The sequence below is a fragment of the Cyprinodon variegatus genome, unplaced genomic scaffold (assembly GCF_000732505.1).
Source record: "Cyprinodon variegatus isolate N-32 unplaced genomic scaffold, C_variegatus-1.0 Scaffold203, whole genome shotgun sequence".
Taxonomy (NCBI): Eukaryota; Metazoa; Chordata; class Actinopteri; order Cyprinodontiformes; family Cyprinodontidae; genus Cyprinodon; species Cyprinodon variegatus.
The window spans coordinates 344956-366807 of record NW_015150656.1 but is presented as its reverse complement, the minus strand read 5'-3'; the positions used below and the strand labels follow the sequence as shown (position 1 = coordinate 366807).

The following is a 21852-nucleotide window of genomic DNA, read 5'->3' as shown; positions in this document are numbered from 1 at the left end:
TAAAAGCCAACTTTTCCTCGTCATTATAGAATTATCTCTGATGTGCACTGGTTTATCACATAAAATACCAACATAAGCCCATAGGTTGTTAAAATGTGAGAAAATGTTCAAGGGGCGTGAATACTTCTGTTCACAGCATATAAAGAAAAAGGATTTTCTAGCTTCTGTAGAAAACCAAAAACTACCAAGGATGAAGTAGGCAGCCGCACTGAGTGAGAGGATGATGAGGAAGATGGTGCCTAGACCCAGATCCCCCATAGTGCAGGCATTTGGACAGGCGCAGGGGCTCTCCACCCAGATGTGCAGGGGGCCCTCTCTGCTGAGGCTCTGCACTCGGATGATGGAGGATGACTGGTTGGGATTGCAGTGGAAATGAGCTGCAGTCATTGGCTGCTTCCTGTGAGCTGGATGGGTAGATAAAGACTGAGGCCACATAATGCAGAGAAGAAATACTAAACTATGACAAGGTTTGTGTTTCAGCTCACCGAAATACATCACAGACAGCATCTTCAGAGTGTGATTATAGTGGAACTCATTTCCTTCATGTGTCCCATAGTTTACATAGTGGCTGGTGAGTCCATGGACCCCTGGATTCCTCATTAAACAACAGAAACATCAGAACTAAGACAACTTTGTTTGAATCTGATCAAACTAGATAATAAAGTTAACAGATAAAAATGTAACAAAAACATTAGAAAGCGCTAAACTTAATAAATAAACCACAATAATCACATTTCATTCTACCAAATACCAGCTTTAAGAAGCGCTTCTACTGATCAGTGATTTGATCAAGCTTAGGGCTCCCCCTGGCGGCCAGAACATTTATAACAGCTGGAGCAACGAAGCATTTTAATTGCTCTAAAATGCTTCCGGTTTTTATTAAAGTTAAATAAAATGAGTCAGATTAAACTGTAATGGTGACAGGAAAGCAGTAAAGCAATTAATATAAAAGCTCAACATTTGACTTCATTACAATGGGATCAAACGGGATCAAACTCTCCTTTTGAGCTGCTCTAGTTTTCTGCTTTATGAATTTACTGCTCTGCTCAGCATCATTTCTGCTTTATTTTTGTATTTAATGTTGATTTTTATTTTCTATTTAACTGCTAATAATTCTTCTGGGTTAGGATGATTCAAATGAGCACTGCTCCCTGGGCGCTGCACAGTGGCAGCCCACTGCTCCCCAAAGGGATGGGTTAAATCCAGAGTTTATTTCGTTGCTCTGTACTTGTGACAGGTTAATGACAACAAAAATTGGATTGTTTTTCAGTAATGAAATATGTTCATCAAATCTGTCCTTAACGTAAAAATATTTAGAAGGTTTCTAGATCCCATAACTCTGTAATGCTGTAAATACACTCACCGGCCACTTTATTAGGTACCCCATGCTAGTAACGGGTTGGACCCCCTTTTGCCTTCAGAACTGCCTCAATTCTTCGTGGCATAGATTCAACAAGGTGCTGGAAGCATTCCTCAGGGAGTTTGGTCCATATTGACATGATGGCATCAAACAATTGCCGCAGATTTGTCGGCTGCACATCCATGATGCGAATCTCCCGTTCCACCACATCCCAAAGATGCTCTATTGGATTGAGATCTGGTGACTGTGGAGGCCATTTGAGTACAGTGAACTCATTGTCATGTTCAAGAAACCAGTCTGAGATGATTCCAGCTTTATGACATGGCGCATTATCCTGCTGAAAGTAGCCATTAGAAGTTGGGTACATTGTGGTCATAAAGGGATGGACATGGTCAGCAACAATACTCAGGTAGGCTGTGGCATTGCAACGATGCTCAATTGGTACCAAGGGGCCCAAAGAGTGCCAAGAAAATATTCCCCACACCATGACACCACCACCACCAGCCTGAACCGTTGATACAAGGCAGGATGGATCCATGCTTTCATGTTGTAGACGCCAAATTCTGACCCTACCATCTGAATGTCGCAGCAGAAATTGAGACTCATCAGACCAGGCAACGTTTTTCCAATCTTCCATTGTCCAATTTCGATGAGCTTGTGCAAATTGTAGCCTCAGTTTCCTGTTCTTAGCTGAAAGGAGTGGCTCCCGGTGTGGTCTTCTGCTGCTGTAGCCCATCTGCCTCAAAGTTCGACGTACTGTGCGTTCAGAGATGCTCTTCTGCCCACCTTGGTTGTAACGGGTGGTTATTTGAGTCACTGTTGCCCTTCTATTAGCTCGAACCAGTCTGGCCATTCTCCTCTGACCTCTGGCATCAACAAGGCATTTCCGCCCACAGAACTGCCGCTCACTGGATGTTTTTTCTTTTTCGGACCATTCTCTGTAAACCCTAGAGATGGTTGTGCGTGAAAATCCCAGTAGATCTGCAGTTTCTGAAATACTCAGACCAGCCCTTCTGGCACCAACAATCATGCCACGTTCAAAGTCACTCAAATCACCTTTCTTCCCCATACTGATGCTCGGTTTGAACTGCAGGAGATTGTCTTGACCATGTCTACATGCCTAAATGCACTGAGTTGCCGCCATGTGATTGGCTGCTTAGAAATTAATTGTTAACGAGCAGTTGGACAGGTGTACCTAATAAAGTGGCCGGTGAGTGTAGTTTGCTGCTGGTTTGAGCTCTATGCTACAGATCACAGAATGAACCTGTGACTCATTATATAAGAAGGTTCCTCTGTTTTTAGCTCCACATTTGTCCCTTAAACACAAAAAATGCTCTTGGTTTTCACTCTGGTTGCAAATCTCAGTCCAAAACATTAATGACCTAAATGCCTTTATTTTTTATCTTGGTAAAAAAAAAAACAAAAAAACTTTTTTTTCTTGTAAAAAGTAAAAGGTTTCTGTGCCTAGAAATGTCAAAATATTGCAGATAACTTTATTTTTTGTGCAAAAGGATTTTATTTTCTCTTCCAAATGTAAAATTTCAGTACATTAAATAATAATTTTTGTCTAGTATAAAGCAGTAAAATGTTAACCTTGGAACAGCAAAGTTCCAAAACCAGGAAACGAAATAAAAAGATTGAAAATCGAGCTGTTATGCTAGTTTAATTGATTAATTTAAAAAATAAAGGCAACAAAAGAAGCTATTGTTACAGATAGGGTTTTATTGACTTTAAAAAGTTTTGTAAAAGTATATAAATGTGATGTTATTTAAATTAAAAGAACTATAGTTAGAACAAACAATCACAACAGTGAAGTCTTGTTCTTCTACCTGAAGATGAGGCAAGCAGCAACGTTGGTGCAGTTTCCTCCCAGCAGGTCCTCTGGCTGAGAGAAGAGCTGACAGGGGCTGAAGGAAAAGAGGATCTGTGTGTCCACAGATGGGCCCTCCACTGACACGGCCCTCAAACGCCCCAGGAAACCATCTGCGTCGCCCATGGCTCTCAGGTTTATCACTCCGCTGCCATCCTTCATGATGCATTTGCAGCTGTTAACTTTAAAGCAGCCTGGATTGTCTGCAGGGTTGGAGAGAGATGGAGAGGAAGGAGAAAACACACAGAAACACACAGACAGTGAGATGAGGCCTGCTGAGAGTCTCATGCTGATCAACTGCTCCTCAGGAAAGGATGGTAAGTAGCTGCGTGTTGCTGGGGGACTAAAACAACTGGCAGCATTGTGATGATAGAAAAGTAATTAGAGTGAAGGTGACAGGCCTTCTGGGCAGGGCTTGGTGTTCAGAACACCGTCTGGATTTCTACATTGAACTAGTTTGTTTGGATGATCCACCAGGATGATTCCAGAGTTTAAAGGGCCTAAAAAAATTAATTCAAAGCATCTTAGTGCTAAAAAATAGTATAAAGAAAGTAGAGGGATAAAATCCTGGCTGATAATGAAAATGTTCCAGACTTTATTGTTTTCCAACATGATAATACTCTAGGAAAGCATTTTCCCCGTATTTTCACACTGACTTGTAAACTCAGCTGTTTCACATCATCAAACACTTCATGTCAAAGATAACTAGAGCATCACAAAGTGCATTTTTCAATTGGTTTTTCTTTTTGCTAAAAGGGGCCCAGTCACCTACTATGACCTACTCTGTTGACTTTTTATATTTTATTTTTGATTAACGCTTTGATATTACTCCATTTGTTAGTTTCCTGTAAACAATATTATGTATTCATAATAATGAAAAGTAGGTAGAATGTTGCGCCCAAATAAAAAGGACTGCCATATGTGGACGCACTGTATATATGGTATATATCCCATGCACCTTCTTCTTGTCCTTTGACTATTTGAGATGATGTAACGAGTAAATTCCTCTGCTGTGCAGGGGCGGAGCTTGATGGAGGGCCAGGGGTGGCCATGGCCACACTTAGCCAATCATTGGTCACCCCTGTGGCCACCCCTACCATTGTTTTCCCTCTAATACAGACGGTGGCAGCAGTAATACTCTCAAGTGGAATATTCAAAACATTTCATTTTTTTGTGGGTAATTATACACATCAATATACTAACATCAAAGATGATAAGTACAGAATTAATGCTCTTTTCAGAACTAGATTTTGTCTTATATGGGGTAAAGAGAAAATTATGTAAGTCATCTAGGAGTCTTCATTGAAATCAATGGCAAATAACAAGTTTAATAAGAAATTATCAAATAACCGATTTATGTAAATATTCCTGCTTGTAAATATAAATGTTATGCCGAACGTTTATTGATAAAAGTAGGTAAGTAATGACAATGGAAAAGATTTATGCCCCAGAACTTAAAACTGAAAGTTTTATCAACTATACCGTTTACCTAGAAATTACGGATGTTTAAATATATGTTTTATGTATTATTGTAAACAAAGGCTGTAGGAAAGTATATTTTGTCTTTATTTATTAAATAAATAAATTGTTAATTTTCCTGTAGGAACAGTGTAGATTGACCCTGAGGATCTGGTGCCTATCTGCTTTCTGCCACCCCTCAGTGTAAAACGTCTCATCTTTCAAAGTTTATTATTAAAATGATCCAGAGTTTTGGAGCAGCCTAAAACGAATAGGAACATTTCAGCCGTTGGGTTTTTATTTTAATTTTCTCGTTCTGTCATCCTTTTCCTCTCAGTTATTACTCAACTTATCTGAATTAAAGTTAATTTCAAATTGACTCTTGTCTTGTTTTCCTGCATCCTGTTCATTTACCATGCAATTAGTTTGCATTGTGGAGCCAGAAATGGTTGGAACTGATCTCTGTAAAGGCCTTTAACATTCTGGACCTGGATCATCTACCTATGGGAAGGCCATTACTTTTCCACACTGAAGAAATACCTGGTAGAACATTAATGGGAAAGAGTCCTGTTCCTCAGAGGGATCATATATGAATGATATATGAATAATTTATGTATAAATATAAATGATATTTTAAACCAAATTGTGCTTAGCGCTTGCTGCTGTGGTATAAAACCACAGCTTAAGCTGGTGAAAAATCAAACTTGAGCAGCTGGTAAGAAGCTTATCATAGCGAATCAGGGGAAGGATCCACTGCAGACTGGTTGCTTTACTGGAAACATTTCAGCATTTTCTTTAAAAAAATAAAAAATAAACTCTTAGCTACTTAAGTTTTTTTTTTTGAATTATAGTCATTTATTTTGACATGCAAGTCCTCATGTCTTTAGTGCTTATCACACACTCTACTTGTTTCATACAAACAGGTCAAATGCAACAAATGAGATTTATGAACAACCAATTAGTTTAACCCTTTATAGGACACCTGAAATACTTTGAAAGTCTAAATTTCAAGCCAGTAGCGTTATTGGAATCCAGGACAAGACCTTATCACTTTATTTAAAAAATATGGATATTTTCATGACAAAAATTGATGTCAATGTAATAAGAAACGCCATCTTGCCCGAATATATTAAGAAAAATAACGAAAGTGCTTCTGTAAGAAATTAATGAAAGAGTAAAAAACACTTTTCTTTGGTACAACATAACCTTAGAGGCATTAATGCTGATACTGGCACAGTTTTTAGTATATAAACCTAAATATAATTGTTAACTAGGTTTATAACTTTTGAACTTTACTTTTTTCAATAAGCTTAAATTCCTCAAATTAATTTACAGTAGGTAATATATCATTCAAGGGCTCATCTAATTGGTCAAAAGCCAAAATAAGATATACAGCGATGTAGGAGCATCTTTGCTGAATGGCTGGATATAGATCTTGTGCTTCTAGACATCACCGAGGGATGTGCAGGTAATCAAAAATCGGTAACTTGCCCTATAAAAGGTTAAAACCAATACTTTGATTTAAGCACTTTATCCCTTGTTCCACTTGTCTCCTGTGTCAGTGCCCCCTGCTGGTCAGTCTCCAATGGCTCATTAATCATTACAAACCAGCTTCAGTATTTCAGTTCAGTATGTTTTACTATCAGTTTAATATCCTTATTAACTGGGCCACTTAGAAACCAATGATGTTGTAAAAATTTAGCTTTATATCCATAAATAATCTACCAATACATATTTTTGTATTTTGTGTGTGAATGATTTGTCATTTAAACAAACCGGGTTTTTGGGGATGAGCTGGTATAAAGTGGGTAATAAAAACAGGTCAGAAACAATTACACACCGAAAGATTTTTTTATTTCACCTAAAATAAAAAAATCAAGCTTTGACAGCAAATTTGCGCATCGAGTAGAGGAGGTCTTTCCTCTGCTGTTTCTTTGTGCGCAGACTCTCTTCGTTCTTGTTGAGGCGGCGGCGCATCGCCCTGGTCTTCTTGGGCCTCAGGTCCAGGGGCTTGTATTTCTTGCCCTGGAAAAGTTAAGATAGGTTTCAGTGGAGGCCATAAATGAGCCTGTTGAAAACGTTCAAATATAGATTTTTAGGCATATATGGATGAAAGTGTTAAACAAAAAAAGTGTTTAAACATTTCATCACAAAACAAGCAAACGAAACCTCCAATCCCCATGCAAATAGGACATTAGTGATTTCATTCTTAAAAGCGCCGATATGGTTACATAATCGACCAAATATCTCAGCATCATTGCAGCCAGAATAACAAGGACTCAGTAACAGTCATCTCAAGTCTCAGTCTTTCGGTAAGCAGTTTTTTTACAGTCAGTGTAACATCAGCTCAACGTCTATCATCACAGACCAGAGAAACTGAAAAGTCCCCATCATGCAGCTGCATGTTCAGTGAGCCTAAGGAAGGCGGATGAAGCTCTCACCTTGTAGAACTTCCTCAGATTCTCCTTCTGCGTCTGGTTGATTACAGTCAGTACCCGGGCGATGGATTTGCGAACGACACGGCTGTGGAGCGTCAACAGAGAGGGTCAGAAAGCAGTTCAACCCAACAATTAATCATATAATTTACTGGTCCCATTTCTGTTTTTGCAAACACCAGAATTTGCTTGGTACCTTAATGTAATAATTGTTCAGACCAAACAGCTCCAACACACATTAAAGCTGCAGCATTTAAATGAACAAACTTTGCCCCTTTACAACACAAACAGTCTGCTAGAAAAAAAAAAAAAAATATTTGCTATATCTATTATATTCCACCCCACAGCAGAAATACCAAGCTAAATAAAAAAAACTCTTAGTATGAGGAGGCTTAATTGATATTAATGTTTCTAATGACTGATAAAGTACCATTTGTTTCCTACTTAGAGATAAGATTATTTTGATCTTACCACAAGAAAATTCACTTGTAACATCAGGTATAATGAACAACAGCTATATATAGGTTAGAGGTTTATGGTGTCCTATAGAGCAGGCATCCCCAAACTCGGTCCTCAAGCCCCCCTGTCCTGCAGGTTTTAGAGGTTTCCTTGCTCCAGCACAGCTGATTTTAATTGAAAGCTGACTAATAGGCTTTTGGTCTACTGCAATCATAATCAGCTGTGCTAAAGCAGAGAAACCTCTAAAACCTGCAGGACAGGGGGGCTTGAGGACCGAGTTTGGGGATGCCTGCTATAGAGTAAAGCCGTCTTTGGTCCATTTTCAAATTAGTTTGGAAGTGCTCTTGCATAAAAAACTTTCCAAAGGCATGATCTAGTCTTAATATGTTTTACAGGGAAGGCTTATTAGTCGTGTCTTAAGATTCTAGGGGAATAAGTAGTTATACGCTTTAATCTAACCCACTTGCTAAGGCCCCAATCTTTAACTTGGCTGCTCTCAGTTCGTCTGTCAAGATGCCACTAATTCAAAACATAAAAAACACCTTGAAATATTCAGATTATCCTGGTTTCTTAAATTTTTTTCCTTACGGTTCAATTTCGAAAAAGAAAAACCTTAAAACAATCAAGTTAAATTGTGCAAACTGTGCTATACTATGGTTTAGTTCTTGATTTTCACTGTGCCAAAAATTAAAAGCTTCCTAAAAATCAAAAGCCACATGTTCAGATATCACCATGACACTTTCCTTTTAAAAGATTGAGAATAAGGTGTAAACTAAAAAAAACGTTGTCAGCATCCATACTTTATTACTGATTCCATTCTGAGAGCTTTCTAGATAAGGCATAATTTGAAGGGAAATTACACCAATGTCTGGAACAGTAAATTAACTATTAGCCATAATGTTTTGGAAGCAGAACCCCTCTGTCCTTACAGGCACGTGGCCAACACGTTGCTAGTTTGTTTAGATGGAGAGATGCCCCAAAGCAGCAGCCATGCTGCTTACACTCACATCTTGGAGAGCTTGGAAGCGGCTCCTCCGGTCACTTTGGCCACACGCAGCTGGGACAGCTCATTCTTCAGGTCATCCAGCTGCTTCAGCAGCTCCTCCTTCTTCTTGCCCCGCAAATCTCTTGCCTTAATCTTGGCCTAAAATCCAACAGAAGAAACGAAGACTAATTAACGTTACACATACGCAGTCTTTTACATTTCCGTCTTCGCTACTGCTGGGGGTTCATCTTAGGATTAAAATAAAATAGCCATTTAACAAAAATCAACATTACCAATTCAACTGCTGCGAATAATTCAGTGTAAGATTAATAATAATCATTTTCTATGCATAAAACCTATTAGTCATCGGTCCCCCCACCGTGTTTCTCCGGCTAAGTGTTAGCTTCCAAATGTAGCAGCATTGCTCGGTGAGAGCGCTCCATTATCTGAATAATTCCTACTAAACTGCTGTAGCCCAAACCTCAACACGTCCACTGAAGGGAACATAAGAACCTTATGTAGAAGTACAGCCTCGATAATACTGGTTAACAACGTTTTAAGATGGAAATATTCAAGTTTTCTTCTGGAGAGTAAGCTCCTCACCATGTTCGTCGTCGGAGCCCTGTTGGAAAGGCCGGACGCACCGCGTGCTCACAAAAAGTAGCTTCCGGAAAAAAAAAAACTGTCCGACTTTACACCAGATTTTACCGACAGCGCCCCCGTGCGTACGGGGTTTTTAACAAAGGGAACTCAACCAAAGGGACGCGAGCAATTATTTTTAATATCTGCATTTTAAAGGACATTTTAACTAAAAAAATAAATAAATAAAAAAACCGTCGTTTGAGAAATTCATCCCAGATAATCCCGGCTTTTCCGTATCTTCAAATGTTTGAGGACATATATACATACCGTATATACACATACGTATACATATATATATATTCACATATATATGTGTATACTCATTGTCCCAAGGGGACCAATAATAGGTCTCCATGCTGCCATATATTATTTAAATTAATAAGTGACTGACAGACTGCTGTTTTGAAAGAAACAAAAAGATGGAGCAGATGCATCTGAAACACGGCAAGTTTCCTGAGTACCAAGGGTTTTGTTATACCAAGGGTATAACAAAAATGATGCTTCTAGATCCCACACATTTATTCAGATGTAGTCTTGTTGCTAGAATAGAGATTAGGAGGGGGGAAAAAACAGCAGTGGGTTCCTTTAATTTAAGTCAATAACCAATCTCTTCCATTGTAGAAAAAAAGAAAATAAGCCACAAAAAAAAAATAGTAAGGTTTGGACTCTGAAATCTGGTTTCATGACCTTTGGGTTTATTCATAATCACCATTCAAAAGTAATCAACTGTAGTTGCAGGCATCATTAAATCATAGAAAAGCTGGAGAAGAAACTGTAGTGATGGAACAGTAGGTTAAAAAGACTTTACACGGCTTAACTTATGATTACATACAGCTTCCAATGACATCCATCACACCCAGATAGTCAGTATGACTCGTCTGCTACCAGTCGTTAGGTAAACAAGATAACATGACAGCTGTGTTTAAAGGGTTTCCTGTATCCCAGAAACACAAATCAATATTTTAGAAAAAGAATAGTGTCTGAAAGTCAGGACTGAAGGGAAACATAGAGCAGAGGGACTGATGGAGACATTTCAACGCTAAAGATAAATACAATAAAACCATTTCATTAAAATATTTACACCCCAATTTAGAAAAAATCTCAATGCATACAGTATGTACATATCTCTATACATAAACAGACATGTCGGAATGTAAGTTTATTTACATATACATAGTATTCATCTCATCTTTTAAATACAGTTGCACCTGTAGAGCAGATCCAGGTAATATTGCTAGCACTGGGGGCCAAGAACAGCAAGACATTGCTGGGCAGTCACAGAGAGGCCCCTGACTGGCATTCAGTTAGGGCCCATTGTTAGTCTTTTTAATACATCATTATTAAAACATTAGGTTAAATTAAGGCCATTAAGTATTTAGCTCACCACACAGTGGGAGGTGAAATGTTGCTTTAAAATAACAAACAAAACAAATAATCTATCAACAACCAGCCCCAAAACAGTAAAATTCTTTAATAAAACCGCTTTTTAAATTTGGGATTACCAGCATAATTCCCAGGCTGAAGTGAGATTAGCTTCAAGTAGAGATAATCCAGGTCTAGTGTAAATTGATTCTGATTGTTTCACTTATTAGAACTGAAGTCCATCCAGCTTCAGTCTTCTGAGAGTAATGCTTCCAAACATTTTAACAGAAGAGGCATTTGTGATTTAAAATATGAGCCACTGAATAACATGCTGAGTCTCATCATGGAATCGCTTGTTCCAACAGAACGTGCATCGATGTTTCCTTATAAACCAATAAACAAATGCTAGGTAGTTATCTCTTTATTCTGCTGTGTGGGTTTTTCTTTGTCTCCAACGTAGCAAAAACCCAAGAGTTTAACCCGAAGCGAGCAGGGGAAACGCTTTGAGAAGTGGATTAAAGATTGCTTAAAGAGAAGCAACAAAACAAAGAGTTCCTTCTTCTGGTTGAGCTGCTCCTTTATTCCCTTTCTCTTCACCTCCATGGTTCACTTTGCTGTTCATCAGCTCCAGTGAGTGGAAGAGCCTGAGATCGAAGGTCGGATGATTCCTTTGGGAGAAGGTTTGGATCCAAACCAGGACATCTGCAACACATCAGTCATTAGAGCAGAAGGAAACCCAACTATCGTTCTTCTTCAAGCCCCTGTCACGCCTTGATGATTAAGCCAGCGTATGCCTGATGTACCAAAACTCTGGCATACGTTGGATATGTTATGGGTGAGTTTTGTGTAAGTTATGAGCACGCTGAAGCATGCTGACGCATGTCGACATAACAGCAAATATGTCAAGAAATATTGAATATTTCCAGTGTATGCCATTCATTGGGGCATAAGTTAGAGGTAAGTTATCTGATTATTGACATAGGTGAGTGTAAGTTACTCATAAGTCATGGTGTCTAGTTTATCCAAAATCCATAAGTAACTTCTGCATAATTCGCAACGTATATCATTGTATCTGATGTGTTCCAGACGGCTGCTGAACGTCTGTCTAACTTACAGCTACTGTACAATGGCATAATGCTACGTTCACACCGGACGCAGCAGGCGCGGCAGAAGCAGCGAGTTTACATGGAAAGTCAATGGTTGACGCGCATCAAGGCGCAGCAAAATGTCCCGCAGCGCGTTTTGAGCAGCAGGCGCAGCAAGTCTTAACAGCAGAAGCATCTCGTCGGGAGCGTTTAAGCATCTGATGCGCGTTACGCGCCGCAAACGCGCTGCTGCTCGAGATGGACGCGCCGCGTCAACCAATCAGAGAAGCTGATCGGGGAGCTGGCTGTGAGACAGACGCATCGCTGATGACACAGAGCGCTGTCATCACTCCTCTGAAACAGTTTATTAACTCCTAAATTAGCTTAAAATGCTGAAACCTGCCGGCAGAATATGTTCGCTTTTATTATCCTGCTGCCTGCAGTTTGGATTATTTAGATGAAAACCACCTTCCAGCCGCCGTGGTGAACCGCGAGGAGGCGACCCGGCCAGAGGCTGCTGTTGAATGGGATCCTACTGACAGCGCACCGCCGGTATGTGGGGGTCTGAGCGGCTCCGACAGAAATAATATTGGAAGGCAGGATGGTAATCTGAATGAATTGACTGCAATGATTAAGTTTTCAGGTGGATTTACACAGTTAAAAACATTTTAAAACTACTTTATTCCCACTGATCACAGCAAATATAGCTGCAAGGCAGAGAAAGGATAGAATAGCTCCGCCCAACACGCGTCAGACACACTTTTCGACTGCGCAGCCGGCTCAGCAAAGCTGCTTAAGCCGCGCGTCAGAACTAACGGGTACAAGCAGCAAAAAGGAAGCAGCATGCTGCTGCTCTTGCCGCGTCTGGTGTGAACGTAGCATAATAATTCACTGATGCTTCGTAATGCCCATGAAATGATGCTTTTGCATCATTTTGCATCAAATTCCCATGGTATGTATGGATGGGCATGTTTTTGTATAAAGGATTTAAAAAAGCTTCTTCAGAAGGAAAATGTGCCTGATGGCAGGTATGGGCGGCCCCAGACTCACTCTACAATTAGGCTTTAGCATCATTTTATTGGGCATTACGCTGCCATGCTTTATGTATAAGTTAGGCTGTTGTTGGACATAATCTCTGGACTTGTTATGAATACTCTATACGTCCAAGATTAAAAAAGTACATAGAAAGTTGAGCATATGCCAGCGTTTTAGGAGATTCTGGGACATCAGGCATATGCTGGCTAAATTGGCAAGGTGTGACACCTTACCCTAACCTTCTGTCATTTGTTGAAAGTAAACCGAGTTAAAGCCAGAGAGAACACGAACCACCAACCTTATACTCCAGGGTTTGCTTCAGCATGTCCTCCTCCTCTCGAGTGAAGTTGAGCAGCACAGACACGGCTCGGATCAGCTGGAATGCCTGATGGGGAAATCAGGACACGTTTGGTCTGTGCTTGTAAAGCTGCCTGCAGGTAGAGCATGCACCTCTGGATGACCCACCTCAGCCTCCCTACAGGACATGAACTTGAGAACGACGTGTTTGAGATATTCAAAGTTGATTTCCCGCGAGTCGTTGAGGTCTGAGGTGTTGGTGACGGTGGTGCTGGACGTGATGGGGCATAGGGCAGCTGGTGGAGGTGGCTCAGAATTCACACGCTCCTGTTTCTCTGCTCGACTTTCCGCAGCCTTCTCCTTCCCTTCAGCTTCTAGCTCAGGCTTTAATTTCTTCAGAACAGCAAAACAACACAAAATGAACCACTTTATTTTCTCAGTGCCTCTAAATGAATGCTAGTTCCCAGTATTACCAGTTCCTTTTGTAGAGTCCTCTTCAACTCTGCCAGCCTTTGCTGCAGTTGCTTTATCGTCTGGAAACAACACATGCATGATATAGAGGTAGCAGTGTGAATGTATGTTCATGCAGAAGGTGGGGCAGAGGTAGGAAAGGTGTCTGACCCTGTTCTTGTCGCCGAGCTGCTGCTCCAGATCCCTGTTGACCTTCTGGATGTGATCCAGGTCATCCGGGGTCACGCAGCCGTTCTGATCCTCCTCACAAACCTCCGGACTTTGAAGCTGCTCCGTCAGTGTTTCCACCTCCACCTCCAGGTATGAAATCTGAATCACAAACATCAAACAGGGCTGCTGTGTTATGCAGTCAATCAATGGATCACCGTAGAACAGTACAGCCATCTTCCTCATCCAGTAACTAATGGTGTCCAGCTGTGTCATTAAAATCAAAGTGTGAGCTGACCCGCGCCTGGCAGCTGTCCAGCTGCTGCGTCTGGCTCAGCAGCTCCTCCCTCAGGCTCTTCAGCTCAGAGTCTTTATCCAGCTCCACCTGTCGCAGCCGTTCGGTCTCCTCCTGCAGCTGAGCCAGCGAGTCCTGCCGACTCTGCAGCTCTGTAACACCAGCAGAGGGTTAGATCAACTGGCTGATTTCTCATTTTCAAGAAGTGGAAGCAGACGTGTGTGATGCAGTAAACTTTAAGGACTAGTGGTGTGTGTCTGTGTACCATTCTGAAGCGTTTGGACATCCTCATCTCTCAGTCTCAGTTTCTTAGCAGCAATTGATAATTCCTGTTGGGAGTTCTGCAGATCCACAGTCAGTTCACCAACCTAACATCAAGCAGAAACAGATACATCTCATTTAACACCATCAGCTCTGAATTTACCGTCTGCTTCCTGCTTCTGGGCTAAAGGTTCAGTTCTGTGACAACATGCTGTGACTGGAGGCAGAGAGTTTTTATGCTACGCTTATCCAGGGATGTTTGGAGAAATGAACAAGTCCAGCAGAACATCTCTGACTCCTATTTTTAAGCAGTCAAAGGAGCTGTTCACCTTGGACATGGAGTAGATAAACATCTGAGGCGTGTAAAGTATTTAAAAACAAATCTCTTCCATGTGAACGAAATATCTTTTAAATGTTGGTGATGATCCAGATCATAATCCAGATACAGGATCTTTTTTTAAGGATTCTCTCTAACATTGTCAGATGGGGATATTTGGCAGAATGAGCAGTTCCCTCCTAATCCAGAAGGTGGCAGCAGTGACTCCTAACAGCTTCAGAATCAGACTCAAGAAGTCTGAATAATACATACAATTATACTGAAAACAACAAGGAAAGGGAAAGTTGTTGGTTTATCAGCACATTTTTTTTTTTTTTACCAGAGGTGTACCTCATGCCAGGGAACAAATTATTAAAATTTGGTAACAATCCAGATCATTTAGGTAGAGGAGTAAATCACAAATGGAGCAAAACACTGCTTGGCTGAGGCTTGCTTTCTCTGGGTGCTTTTTTAGTTAAAATATGTTTTTTGTTATTTATCAGAAAAAATATTTATTTATTCATCACATTTTGAGCTATTATCCTACTCTAATATTTGGATTATTAACTCCACCCAAGGAGTTCAGGAGTGAGGGACAGATGGAGCGTGAGATCGATAGACGGATCGGTGCAGCGTCGGCAGTGATGTGGTCGCTGTATCGGACTGTTGTGGTGAAGAGGGAGCTGAGTCGGGGGGCAAAGCTGGATTTACCGATCTATCTACGTTCCCTACCTCACCTGTGGTCATGAGATCTGGGTAATGACCGAAAGGACAAGTAGCGAATACAAGCGGCTGAAGTGAGTTTCCTTCGCAGGGTGGCTGGGCGGACCCTTTAAGATCGTGTGAGGAGCTTAGTTACCCGGGAGGAGCTCGGAGTAGAGTTGTTGCTCCTCCACGTCAAAAGGAGCCAGCTAAGGTAGCTCGGGCATCTGTTCTGGATGCCTCCTGGTCACCTCCCTTGCGAGGTGTTCCAGTGATGTCCCATTGGGAGGAGGCCTGGTGGAAGGCCTAGGACACGCTAGAGGGACTATGTCTCTGAGCTGGTCTGGTGTCGCCTCGGGATCTCCCCAGAGCAGCTGTAGGAGGAAGGGTGTGTGGATCGGGAGTCTGGGCATCTCTGCTTAGACTGCTGCCTCCGCAACCCGGCCCCGGATAAAGCGGAAGAAAAATGGATGGATGGAACTCCAGCCAATATTAACTTGAAAATGTTTTTAAATGTTGCGCTACATTCAAACTTAATGCAAATGAAGGAGCTATTTTACATACAAAGTCAATGGTTGACCCGCATACAGGCGCATCAAAAGCACATCTTAACACATCTGAGCAGCGCCTCATGAGCTTCTGACGCACGTGACCAGCTTCAAACGTAGCAGATGCTGGAGTTGGAAAAATTTACCTTTTTCTGCTTGGCGACACATTACCCAATCAGAGAAGCTGATCTGGAAGCTGGCAGGGAGACAGACACAGCGCTGCTGATGCAAAGCGCTATGATCACTGCCATGAAAAAGTTTATTTACGCCTACATTAACTTTAACTAAATGATAAAACCTGCCGGCAAAATATGTTCGCTTTATTATCCTGGTGTTTGCAGTCTGTACCACGTACCTGAAAAACGCTAACATCTACTCCTTAAGGTTGTGTTCTGACTGTTTTATTTGCTTTACTACCTGCTTTCATAATTTTATCTTTACTTGCTTTTATTCTATTTTTGTTTTCCTTCTGTTTTACCAATTAATTCATGCAAAGCACTTTGAATTGTCTTTGTACAGAATTGTGCTAAATAAATTAACTTTTCTTGCCTAAACTATTGATATACAGGGGATGCGCAATGAAACTGAAACACCTGGTTTTAGACTCCAATAATTTATTAGTATGGTGTAGGGCCTCCTTTTGCAGCCAATACAGCGTCAATTCATCTTGGGAATTACATATACAAGTCCTGCACAGTCGTCAGAGGGATTTTAAGCCATTCTTCTTGCAGGATATTAGCCAGGTCACAACGTGATGCTGGTGGAGGAAAAGGTTTCCTGACTCACTCCTCCAAAACACCCCAAAGTGGCTCAATAATATTTAGATCTGGTGACTGTGCAGGCCATGGGAGATGAACTTCACTTTCATGTTCATCAAACCAATCTTTCACCAGTCTTGCTGTGTGTATTGTCATCCTGATACACGACATCTCCTTCAGGATACAATGTTTGAACCATTGGATGCACATGGTCCTCCAGAATGATTCGGTAGTCCTTGGCAGTGACACGCCCATCTAGCACAAGTATGGGGCCAAGGGAATGTCATGATATGGCAGCCCAAACCATCACTGATCCACCCCCATGCTTCACTCTGGGCATGCAACAGTCTGGGTGGTACGCTTCTTTGGGGCTTCTCTACACCATAACTCTCCCGGATGTGGGGAAAACAGTAAAGGTGGACTTATCAGAGAACAATACATGTTTCACATTGTCCACAGCCCAAGATTTGCTCTCATTGCACCATTGAAACCGACATTTGGCATTGGCACGAGTGACCAAAGGTTTGGCTATAGCAGCCCGGACGTGTATATTGACCCTGTGGAGCTCCCGACAGACAGTTTTGGTGGAAACAGAAGAGTTGAGGTGCACATTTAATTCGGGTTAGCACCCGAACGTCCCTTTCAGACAGCTTCCTCTTGCGTCCACAGTTAATCCTGTTGGATGTGGTTCGTCGTTCTTAGTGGTATGTTGACATTACCTTGGATACCGTGGCTCTTGACAAAGACTTGCTGTCTTGGTCAACGATGCGCCAGCAAGACGTGCACCAACAATTTGTCCTCTTTTGAACTCTGGTATGTCACCCATAATGTTGTGTGCATTGCAATATTTTGAGCAAAACTGTGCTCTTACCCTGCTAATTGGACCTTCACACTCACTGAAGATTGACCACCAGGCTGGTCCAATTTAGCCATGAAACCTCCCACACTAAAATGAGAGGCGTTTCAGTTTCATTGTCCAACCCCTGTATAAATAAATGGTATACACAATAAACATTATATAAAGTCTGAGTGTATGAATTCATCTATTCTTCTTTCTACACAAGTAGTGAATAACTTTTGGATCATAACACCTGATTTGACCTGAAAAATGATGCAAAAAGAGAAATGTTATTTGAGATTTCTAGTATCGCATTAAAGATTTAAACAAAAATACACATAAATAAGAAACAAAACAAACAGTAATAAATCTGATATAAGCCACATAAGAACCATTCTGCTACTGCTTTAAAGTTAATGTAGCCGAGTGGTTAATAATAAATGGACCCGTTGTTCTCGACTGTTATGCACAACAAAGGTTTGAATTATTAGCGCTGAAATGGGGTCAATATCTGTATCCGTCATTAAATAAAGCTGGGATACTGGAATGTCAGAAATAAAAAAAGTCGTATCAGGAAACCTTTCATTAGGACAGAGGGAGAAACTTCCACCCATTTCTACTGTTTACTCTTTATTCCGTGAGCAGAGAAGCTGCAGACTAACTTTACTGAAGAAGGAGACGCGAAACATCCCAACAATATCACTCAAGTAAAGGAAGAAGGGGAGTAAAGTAAAACTACCTCATAAAAGTACATCTCTTTGAAATAGTTACTCTGGTAAATGCAGAGCTGTCAAGTAAAGCATAAATACTTTGTTACGTTACATAGAAAGTTTATGTTGTAAATTATTTTTTAGGCAACTTTTTAGTTCTACTTATTAAATTTTTTTGCATTTATCTTTACTTTTTTCTCCTTAGATATCAAAAATACACTCATTAGCTTTGTTTTATTTAAGCTCATTTTCACGTAAAAAAATAAATAAATAAATAAATAATCATCAAAATCATTTCTTTCATCCAGATAATTAATTTATTTGTGGCTGAACTTGGTGCTGCCCCAACTTGTTGTTCGCCATATACCAAAATAGATGTTCTTCAAGATTATGTACAGTTCAATTTGACACTATTAATAGTAGTTATAAAACTAAGAAACTTAATTATAAGGAAGGAATCATCCAGATTGTCTTTAATACTTTTTACTGCATTACTTTTACTTCATATTTTAAGTTGTTTTAAAAATGGTATTATTACACTTTCAGTTTAGTAAAAAGCTGAAGTTGATACTCTAACATCTATAAAAGTGTTTTAAACAGTAGGATTTATACTTCTACTTGAGTAATAAACATTAACACTTTTGACACCTCAGTGTAACTAACTTCACACCTGGCAATCAACGATCACCAAAACCTGCAAGCTGGTGAAGAGTTCATGATTCGTGCAGGTTTAGCAAACACAGAATCTTTAAAACATGCAGCCTTCATGTTGATTGTAACTCTGCAAATATTCTGCAGCCCAAAAGCTGCAGCTTAAACCAGGTCATCAAGTGGACTCAGCAGCAGAAAGACAGCAGGACCGCAGGGCTGCAACAGCTGAGCCAAAGTCCCTACCCCAGGCTGTGCTTTATGGAGCCTTTATTGGCTGGAAATCTTTGCACATCCTGATCTCTAGTTCAGTTCTGTTAATAAACAATCCCCAAAGTATAGGAAGTTGTGTTTAGTTCATCAATCTGCTTGTTTTTTTCTTTTTTAAACTTTTATCAGATGATGGTGTGGATCTGATGTGTTGGTTTATACATCCAGACGTCTAAAGGGAAACATGCTGACCTGTTTCTGCAGCTCCTCCTTCTGCCGTCTGGTTTCCTCCAGAGATTTAGCGATTTCTGTGCTCACAGTCAGCCGGCTGTTCAGCTCTGCCTGAGGAAACGCATGAGACACAGAATAAATACGACATGTTTACTCTGCTCCTCTTCTCTGAAAACATCCCATTACGCTCTTATTCCATCTAAACTGAGATCTTCAGATCTACTAAAGATTTTAAAATAGAGCTGCATAGGCCCCTTAATCAAACCAAGCCTTTTTCTCAGTCAGTTCTGTGTTTTTGGCCTGTTTGGTGATGCTCTAATAAAATACTGACAGAGCTGATGAAGGTCTTCCAGGAACGTTGGAGTTTTTACCTTGGAATTCTCCAGTTCCTCCGCTTGCTGCTTCAAAATGGAGTTTGCCTGAACCAGCTGTTTATCCAGATCCGCCTGTCAGACAGAAAACTGGCATTTTAAAACTCATTTCTTTGCCTTTTCTTTCTGATTTTTGTTATGAACACACTTCCCTCGCTCTGGAAGCAGAATAACCGCCTGCATCACACGGTTACCATGTCAACAAAGAGTGAAGAGGAAACATACCACCCTGTCCAGAAGTGAGAGTTTCTCTGTGTGAAGAGAGGAGACGTTTTCCTCCAGCCGGCCGACCCGCTCCACACTCTGCTGCTCTGTCAAACGCACCTGCTGCTCCAGGAAGGCCTTCTCTGCACTCCACTCCCCCTGCTGGAGGAAAAGTGTTTATAACAAACCAAAACTTATCCTGTAGGATCAGGAGGTAAACTTAGAACACGCAGGAGTTGTTACCAATTGATCCATGCGTTGCTGTTTCTCTGCCACCTGCTGCTCTGCTGTCTTTATTCTCTCTGTTCTCTCCAGAATCTCTTGCTCCAAAGTGGCGATCTAAAACAAACAAATGTTAGATTAATGAGAAAGATTTCTAGATAATACAGACTTATTTTCTCTCTGCTAAACCCTACCGCCTCCAACTGCTGAATATTTGGACACTTTAACCAGTTCAGTGAAGGACCTTTAAACACCTGCCAGCATTGGACCTCCCACCACAAGGTGGTGACAATGCACTGACTGAGAGAAAGCTTAGAGATCTTCAGGGTTCAAGCTACTGTTGTGATGTTTTTTGTGGGGTCGGGCGATTAATCCCATCCTCAGTTATGGAAAAATCTGGATTTTATTCCCACCAAGCCAATCCTTAGGCTTCCATAGCTCAGAGTGATATCAGTTCATATCCTTTTGCTCTTTGATCTATACTCATAAATGAAAACCAGTAGCTGGAAACATTTAATACGTTTTATTCTCACTGTTTGTTGTGAAACATGATTGTTTTATCAGCACGTTTCACAGCTTGAATCATTGCCCTTTAAATGAGGGTCAGTCTACGGAGTGAATTGTGGAGATAAAACTAGTTTTTGAAGTCATGATTGTCATTTTTTGAAGAGACTTAAGGAGAAAGATTTATTTATGGGATTCGGTATAAAAAAAATAAAACTGCTGCTGCATTCAGGGAATCTGAGCAAAGTTGAAGTTACAGAGATCTGTTTTGGTACTTTGACAGCAAGAAGGTGAGTTAGTGTGAGTGTGTGCGTAAATGGTTGTATGTCCTGTTTGTCTGTGTTGCCCTGCGATGGACTCGCCAGGGTGTACCCCGCCTCTCGCTCGTAGACAGCTGGAGATAGGCACCAGCGCCCCTCGCGACCCCACTTGGGATAAGAGTGTAAGAAAATGGATGGATAAATTATTTTTAGGGCCCTGTCACACCTTGATGATTCAGCCAGGGTTTTCCTGATATCCAAGTACTTTCTACAACGCTGGCGTACGCTGAACTTTATACAACGCGTATTACAGCCTAACTTATGCATAAACGCATGGCAGTGTGATGCCCATGAAATGATGCACGAGTCAGTGCCGTCAGGGGGGCAGCGATGCGCCCGGTGTTGCCCGGTCTGCATAAAAGGATTTCCTTGATGGCGGAATTAACCTAGCTTCTGTTTACCAAACGCCAAAAAAAAAGAAGAAATAAAAAGAAAAAAGGAAGAAAGAAGGTTTGCAGTCGCAGCAGATTTAGCGTCATATCTGCTAGGTAGTTTGTTGGTCGTGGCCGTGGACGCAGGGAGGCTCCATCACACTCACCCTATGATGGTGATGAAGGCTGGAGGAGAACTGACGGTTTCCTCCTGTGAACCTCCTTTTAAAACACTGACAATACGCCATTATACAGTAGCTGGAAGTTAGAAACACGTTCAGTGGTCGTCTGGAACACGTCAGATACGTTTAGGAAAACCGGTTCCGTGTGTTCCAATTCCATGGCACCGTTTGGCAGCTCGCTTAACAGCTCTTTTAATGGTTCCAGGCAGCACCAGAGCCCAGCGCTGGACAGCACGACTTACGTCATGTTTTTTTACACAAAGTTACGCACACGGCATTCAGTAAGCAAGTACGACTTGACGAGGCATAAGTCTAGAAAAGCAAAACAAAAGAATGGCGTCCCATCGGGTAAAGCGATGGAAAATTTGGGTATAAAGTGGCAATAACATCCGTGGGAGGAAATACATCCTACATGGAGAAACACCTGCGCACACAACATGGGATACATTTTAACGAATGTCGTGTTTTTGATGCTTCCGGACAGAAGCTAAAGTTACGACCAGCATGGAAGGCAACTCTGATAGGAAGTAGCTAATGTGGTTCCTAGTAAATAAT

The 21852-nt window shown here is 41.0% G+C and overlaps 3 protein-coding genes across 5 annotated transcripts in view; all 3 read right to left on the bottom strand.

Annotated features, from left to right (window-relative positions):
• The window catches only part of LOC107088020, an 8822-nt gene extending 5153 nt beyond the window's left edge, over window positions 1-3669 (bottom strand). The window contains exons 1-3 of the mRNA XM_015379918.1: window positions 3190-3669; window positions 486-595; window positions 186-404 (exon numbers count right to left, since the gene is read on the bottom strand). Coding sequence (XP_015235404.1) covers window positions 186-404; window positions 486-595; window positions 3190-3518 — 658 coding nt within the window. The 5' untranslated portion in view covers window positions 3519-3669. The remainder of the gene's footprint in view (window positions 1-185; window positions 405-485; window positions 596-3189) is intronic.
• A 2851-nt stretch (window positions 3670-6520) lies between these two features.
• On the bottom strand, window positions 6521-9231 carry rpl35 (ribosomal protein L35). Its single transcript, XM_015379913.1, has 4 exons — window positions 9171-9231; window positions 8590-8726; window positions 7130-7211; window positions 6521-6713 (listed from the first exon to the last, which is right to left on the bottom strand). The coding sequence occupies exons 1-4, from the start codon at window positions 9171-9173 to the stop codon at window positions 6564-6566; spliced, it is 372 nt and encodes a 123-aa protein (XP_015235399.1). The 5' UTR covers window positions 9174-9231; the 3' UTR covers window positions 6521-6563.
• Window positions 9232-9866: 635 nt separating this feature from the next.
• Window positions 9867-21852, bottom strand: part of golga1 (golgin A1) — a 28598-nt gene continuing 16612 nt past the window's right edge. For all 3 annotated transcript variants that reach the window (XM_015379933.1, XM_015379935.1, XM_015379934.1), the window contains 11 exons: window positions 19942-20037; window positions 19720-19860; window positions 19495-19569; window positions 19145-19234; window positions 14167-14269; window positions 13905-14053; window positions 13610-13768; window positions 13462-13521; window positions 13157-13381; window positions 12990-13076; window positions 9867-11273 (listed from right to left, as the gene is read on the bottom strand). In XM_015379933.1, coding sequence (XP_015235419.1) covers window positions 11193-11273; window positions 12990-13076; window positions 13157-13381; window positions 13462-13521; window positions 13610-13768; window positions 13905-14053; window positions 14167-14269; window positions 19145-19234; window positions 19495-19569; window positions 19720-19860; window positions 19942-20037 — 1266 coding nt within the window. In that variant the 3' untranslated portion in view covers window positions 9867-11192. The remainder of the gene's footprint in view (window positions 11274-12989; window positions 13077-13156; window positions 13382-13461; window positions 13522-13609; window positions 13769-13904; window positions 14054-14166; window positions 14270-19144; window positions 19235-19494; window positions 19570-19719; window positions 19861-19941; window positions 20038-21852) is intronic.

Bases quoted from the DNA above. Each gene is read 5' to 3' on its own strand.
- rpl35 (XM_015379913.1), bottom strand. The intron at 7,212-8,589 runs GTGAGTGTAAGC...GACGCTCCACAG, and splicing joins GCTTCCAAGCTCTCCAAGAT to CCGTGTCGTTCGCAAATCCA. The intron at 6,714-7,129 runs GTGAGAGCTTCA...TAACTTTTCCAG, and splicing joins ATCTGAGGAAGTTCTACAAG to GGCAAGAAATACAAGCCCCT.